Below are 5414 nucleotides of genomic sequence, written 5' to 3'. Positions count from 1 at the left end.
CACCGAGTTCATCCTCCCCGCCTGCCTGCCCGAACGCGACTTTGCCGAGAAGGTCTGTAGCATGATGTACTACCCATAATGCTCTGTGTAACATATCCAGTTTTATCCAATGATGCATATAAACATACAGTATATAATTAATCTGTCTATGTTTCATATCTTAGTAAAGATGTTCCTGAACCTAACATAATGGTGTCCTGTCTACTTATCAATACAAGGTGTTGATGAAACAGTCAGACGGCCTGGTGAGTGGGTTCGGTCGTGTGGGGGAGGCCAAACAGCCGTCCACCATCCTACTGCGTCTGACCGTGCCCTACGTACCCCGGGCCACCTGCCTTCAGTCCAGCCAGCACAAGATCTCCAACCGCATGTTCTGCGCCGGCTACGATAAGGAGAAGAAGGACGCGTGCCAGGGGGACAGCGGTGGACCCCACGTCACCCGTTATGGGGACACCTGGTTCGTCACGGGCGTGGTGAGCTGGGGCGAGGGGTGCGCCCGCGAGGGAAAGTACGGCATCTACACGCAGGTGTCCAAGTACATCGATTGGATCCGGGCAGTCGTGGGGAAGTTTCTCCCCAAGGAGGGGGGGAGGAGGAAGACGAGGGGGGCAGGTCAAATGCACTCAATGATGTGGGTTTGATGGAGACAGAGGAGAGAGGAGAACCAATCAATAAAGAGGCTTGAGGAATCATGGGCAAGAAACTTGTGTGTTTTGTTGTTTTTTCATTGTTTTTCACAAAATGTCTCTGAGACCAAGTAACTTATGCTAAAAAAACAAACATGTTTTGTTTGAATGTCCATTCATCACATACCAACATGAAACTACATCACACACTATAAAGTTGAGTCAGGACTGCCATTAGGCAGACATTTTCCTACTGTTCCAGTTTTATAAAAGTACAAACTGAATCGATCGCATCAGAAAAACAGCAGGGTTCAAAGGTCACCAGTGACTTGAATCACTGCTGGTGTAAGTACCGAGCACACACGGATAGGTGGGTTCTCTGTTTGCTCTATTGTGTGTACAGACTAGAGTCCATCTGTGGGACTTTGTGTTTGTGAAGCCCTAATGTGATACAATGAGTTTTACTGAGTATTCAGAGCGTTTCATCTCAATTTATCTTCATAACATATTAGCATATTAGTAGCATATTTGGTAGCTATTACATTACATACAATTACTAATGAGGTACCATCTTTAAAATGTCTAGAGCTGGCACCAGCTACATTAACTACGTCAGGTGACAGGGAGGTCCACATAAATGACACTATCCTGGAGAAATTCACAACATAAGCACAACTTTGTTGGCGTATACAGCAATGACTAAAAACGGACATTTCGGCTGGCAAGCGGGTGGGGGTTTACCTGGCAATGTTAACCTGGCAGCGTGGATGTGTGTGTCAGACAGAAAGGGAGTGAGAGAGCGCAAGAGAGAGAGAGATAGACAGGGCTGCAGACAGGACCTTGGCACAGGCAGAGAGGCTTGTGGGCACTGTGTGGCTGTGTATTATAATGGGCTCGTGGAGGCGATGGTGGTTTCTGTCTCTCTCTCTTCTGAGCAGTGTCCTCCTGGTCCACAGTTATGGGAGAGGTAAGCCGCTGCACTGTGAAAGCTACAGGACCAACATTTAGTTAATCATACGTTCAGGCTGACAATGACTTCGCTAGCATGGTTTTCCAGTCTACCGCTATGGTTAGCATGGTGTTGGTTATACAGCAGTGGAGGCTGCTGAGGGGAGAATGGCTCATAATAATGGCTGGAATGGAGCGTAATGGATGGAATGGAGTGAATGAAATGGTATCAAACCCATGAAAACCATGTTTTTGATACAATTCCATTTACTCCATTCCAGCCATTATTATGAGCCGTTGTCCCCTCACCAGCCTCCACTGGTATACAGGAAACAAACTGTTCTGTATTTAATTCAGTGGCATGAAACTCAGTGATGGGACCACTTAAAGTGAATCATCTTCACCATAATCCCATTGCTCTATGTATTATTTTCCACCATTTGCAATATTCTCCTCAACCTGGAAGTTAAAAAAATTATACTGAGTCACTTCTGGTTTGTCTCACTTTCAGTTGTTGTTGTTGTTCCCTATGTCTTCCTCCTCCTCCTTCTCCTTCCCCTCCTCTGCATGCTCCTCCTCTCCTCCTCTTCATCCACCTCCTCCTCCCCATCCACCTCCTCCTCCTCCCCCCCCTCCTCTCCTTCATCCACCTCCCCCTCCTCCTCCTACCCCGCCTCCTTCCCCTCCTCCATCATGCTCCTCCTCTCCTCCTCTTCATCCACCTCCCCCTCTTCCTCCTACCCCGCCTCCTTCCCCTCCTCCTCATGCTCCTCCTCTCCTCCCACCTCCTCCTCCTTCTGCTCCTCCTCTTCATCCACCTACTCCTCCTCCTACCCCTCCTCCTTTTCATCCACCTCCTCCTCCTTCCCCTCCCCTCCCCTCCTCTCCTCTTCATTCACCTCCTCCTCCTCTTCATCCACCTCCTCCTCCTCCTCTTCATTCACCTCCTCCTCCTCTTCATCCACCTCCTCCTCCTCCTACCCCTCCTCCTTCCCCTCTCCTCCTCTCCTCTTCTCCATCCTCCTCCTCTTCCCTGACCCTCAGTGTTCAGACCCCCTGCGCACGCCAGCACGGTCTTCCTACGGTCGAAGCGAGCGAACGCGTTCTTCTTGGAGGAGATGCTTCAGGGGAACCTGGAGAGGGAGTGTTATGAGGAGTCCTGCAACTACGAGGAGGCCAGGGAGTACTTTGAAGACACACCCAAAACTGTGAGCAATTTAGGCCTATAGGGTGCATCTCAATAGTCTAAAATGTATTCCTTTCCTTCAACTGCACTGATCTGACAACATAGGCTATCCCCTTATCCATAACTAATGCAGTAGTTTTCTGATTTAAACCCTGTGTCCGTTGTCTCTCTCTCTGTTATACCTCAATAGGACACTTTCTGGAATGTCTATGTCGGTAAGTCTCGTTCTTTTGAATCACAGCAGAGGGGTGTTGGGTTTTCTCCCGAGTCCAGATATTGAATCCTTTCCTCCCCCTCTTCTTCTTCCTCCTCCTCCCCAGATGGAGACCAGTGCAAACCCAATCCCTGTCTCCATGGCGGCAGCTGCAAGGACGGCGTTGGAGGTTACACCTGTAGCTGCACAGAGCTGTACCATGGGAAGAACTGTGAAATAGGTCAACAGAACACCTACCTTAGTTAGAACTCTTTATGAGTGTGTGTGCGTGCATGCGTGTGTTCATAGTTGTGTGAGTAGGCTAAGAGATATGTTTGTGTGTCACAACAGATAACTCTCAGTGCCCCACCAAGGGGCCCTTTTCCTGTGACCACTTCTGCAGTCCCAAGTTTGGAGCATACCAGTGCTCCTGCACCACGGGGTACAAGATTCACAGTGATAAGAGGAGCTGCATACCTGCAGGTTAACATCTACCTATTCTTTTGAATTAGACATCTGCAACACTCCCGCTCTCACACACACTTTATATAGAGACGTCTCTGTTTCCTTAGTTAAGCACCCCTGTGGAAGACTCCAGCCAACAAACCAAATAAACATAGCCTATCACGTCTGTCCACACAACCGCTGTCCGTGGCAAGTAAGTCCCTCCCCTACCAGCACAACATAGAGCAAGGTGAGTTAAAGGGGAAGTTTGGGACCATGGATTACAGTTTCTCCTGGCCTATAGACTACTTTCAAGGTGAGGAACATTAAGTTGTGAAATATTGAACTTCCCCTTTTAACCTGTGGCTTTGTGATTGGCAGGTGGTGTTTGTGGATGAGGCTGGTGCGGAGCTGTGTAGCGGGGTGATCCTAGGGCCTCACGCAGTCCTGACATCAGCTAGCTGCCTGTACATGGGAAAGAAACTCCACAGCATGCAGACAGGTGAGTCCCACAGCGATCAAAACACTGAGGTTTGATATGGTTAGTGTATAAACCTCCAGCTCAGGCAGATTCAAATCTTTCTGAAATCTAACAGTTTCCTTCATCCCCTAAGGTGCCTCAAATAATAGTGTGAGGATCCCTCTATCGACCCAACTGTACATTCACAACCGCCACAAGAGGGGCAGTCTGGAGGACGACCTGGCCTTGGTGAGACTAAATGAGCCCCTCCCCTTCGGCCCCTCTGTCTCCCACCTGTGCCTGCCCACTAAGGATTTCTGTGAGAATGTGTTGATGAGTCCAGGAAGGGAGGGGGTGGCCAGGGGTCCGGACAAACTCCGGGGGGAATCCCACGGCCACCCTGTTCTCTCCTACCTGCATGTGGAGGGCTGTCGAAACCAGGTGAACTTCTCCCAGCTGCTCAGTAACAAGATGTTCTGTATGGGTCGCCAGAAGGGCTTCTGTCGGACTGAGTTGACTAGGTTTAATGAGACAGACCTCAAACCAGGACTAACGAGGAACCGCAGCCTCTTGTCCGGGACCCCCGTTGTGACTGTGGAGAGGCATACAGCGTTCCTCACAGGCCTGCTCCTTTCACCACCCACATCACATGACTGTGGACAAACCCTGGTGTTCACAAAGCTGTCTCGCTACTTGCACTGGATCCTGCAGCACCTGGACATGACAGAGGTGAGGATGACACCACAAATTACCCAAGATCCACCTGGACCTTATGGGGTAACCCCAACCTAGGGTTAGCCTGATCCCTACCTGCACTGGACTTAAAGCCAACAGGGCTGCGTTCAAGATTGAAGTTGTTTCTGCAAGGTTAACAATGTAAATGAGTGTAGTTATATTGTAACGTGTACTATAATTATATACAATTATTAATCTCCCACACTTCCTTTATAAACAAAAATATTGTACAAGGAGTACAAACAATCACTTTTATTCCAAAATCACAAAATATGACAAAATACAATGCAACCTAAATAATAAGGAAATATATTCTGGGAACATTTTCTGGGTGAAGGGGATTCTGGGATACGTAGATTAGGAAGATGATGACAGCAGGGGGAATGGATTGGCCTTGCTGACGACCAGTTTCTGGTGCTGGTGAGAGATGTAGCCCTTGATGTGACCCTAGAAGAGGAACAAGAAGAGAGGTAATCTGCTGCTTCATGTCTTACGACTTTCTGAAATATCAGGTGTAGCGCTTAGTATGGTCAGAGAAAAAGGTCAGTGTGTGTGTGTGTGTTAGTGGTGGTATCTCACCTCACAGATTAGGTTGGCCAGGATACACTGCACCTCGTCAATGTCCACCTCTTCCACCTGCATCATTTTTAGAGCTACCAGGAAGGCATCTAGGGGTAACTGGTGAGTCTTCAGCAGCTGGTACCTTACACAAACATGTTAACAAAGAGTCAATATCGCTCTTAGGTTAACACACATGAAGTTCATACCACAAACTCGTTAACAAAGAGTCAATATCGCTCTTAGGTTAACACACATGAAGTT

The 5414-nt window shown here is 48.4% G+C and overlaps 2 protein-coding genes across 2 annotated transcripts in view; both read left to right on the top strand.

Moving 5' to 3' along the window:
• LOC311109532 (uncharacterized protein) overlaps nucleotides 1-703 on the top strand; it is an 11750-nt gene extending 11047 nt beyond the window's left edge. Inside the window, exons 17-18 of the mRNA XM_084152456.1 lie at nucleotides 1-52; nucleotides 219-703. The exon at nucleotides 1-52 is cut by the window's left edge and continues 136 nt beyond it. Of these exons, the coding sequence (XP_084008582.1) occupies nucleotides 1-52; nucleotides 219-641 (475 nt within the window). The 3' untranslated portion in view covers nucleotides 642-703. The remainder of the gene's footprint in view (nucleotides 53-218) is intronic.
• Nucleotides 704-1333: 630 nt separating this feature from the next.
• On the top strand, nucleotides 1334-4792 carry LOC311109842 (vitamin K-dependent protein Z-like). Its single transcript, XM_084152848.1, has 8 exons — nucleotides 1334-1593; nucleotides 2619-2782; nucleotides 2951-2975; nucleotides 3081-3194; nucleotides 3305-3436; nucleotides 3526-3611; nucleotides 3779-3899; nucleotides 4012-4792. Exons 1-8 carry the CDS (start codon nucleotides 1515-1517, stop codon nucleotides 4647-4649), a joined length of 1359 nt encoding a protein of 452 aa, XP_084008974.1. The 5' UTR covers nucleotides 1334-1514; the 3' UTR covers nucleotides 4650-4792.
• Nucleotides 4793-5414: the final 622 nt, after the last annotated feature.

Source organism: Coregonus lavaretus, assembly GCF_964263955.1.
Source record: "Coregonus lavaretus genome assembly, chromosome: 35".
Lineage (NCBI taxonomy): Eukaryota > Metazoa > Chordata > Actinopteri > Salmoniformes > Salmonidae > Coregonus > Coregonus lavaretus.
Note: the sequence above shows the minus strand (reverse complement) of the source record. Positions and strands in the feature narration are given on the sequence as shown.

Coding starts and splice junctions, on each gene's coding strand:
- LOC311109842 (XM_084152848.1), top strand. CDS start 1,515: ATGGGCTCGTGGAGGCGATGGTGGTTTCTGTCTCTCTCTCTTCTGAGC. Junction 2,783..2,950: donor TTGAAGACACACCCAAAACT/GTGAGCAATTTA, acceptor ATACCTCAATAG/GACACTTTCTGGAATGTCTA. Junction 3,195..3,304: donor TGGGAAGAACTGTGAAATAG/GTCAACAGAACA, acceptor GTGTCACAACAG/ATAACTCTCAGTGCCCCACC.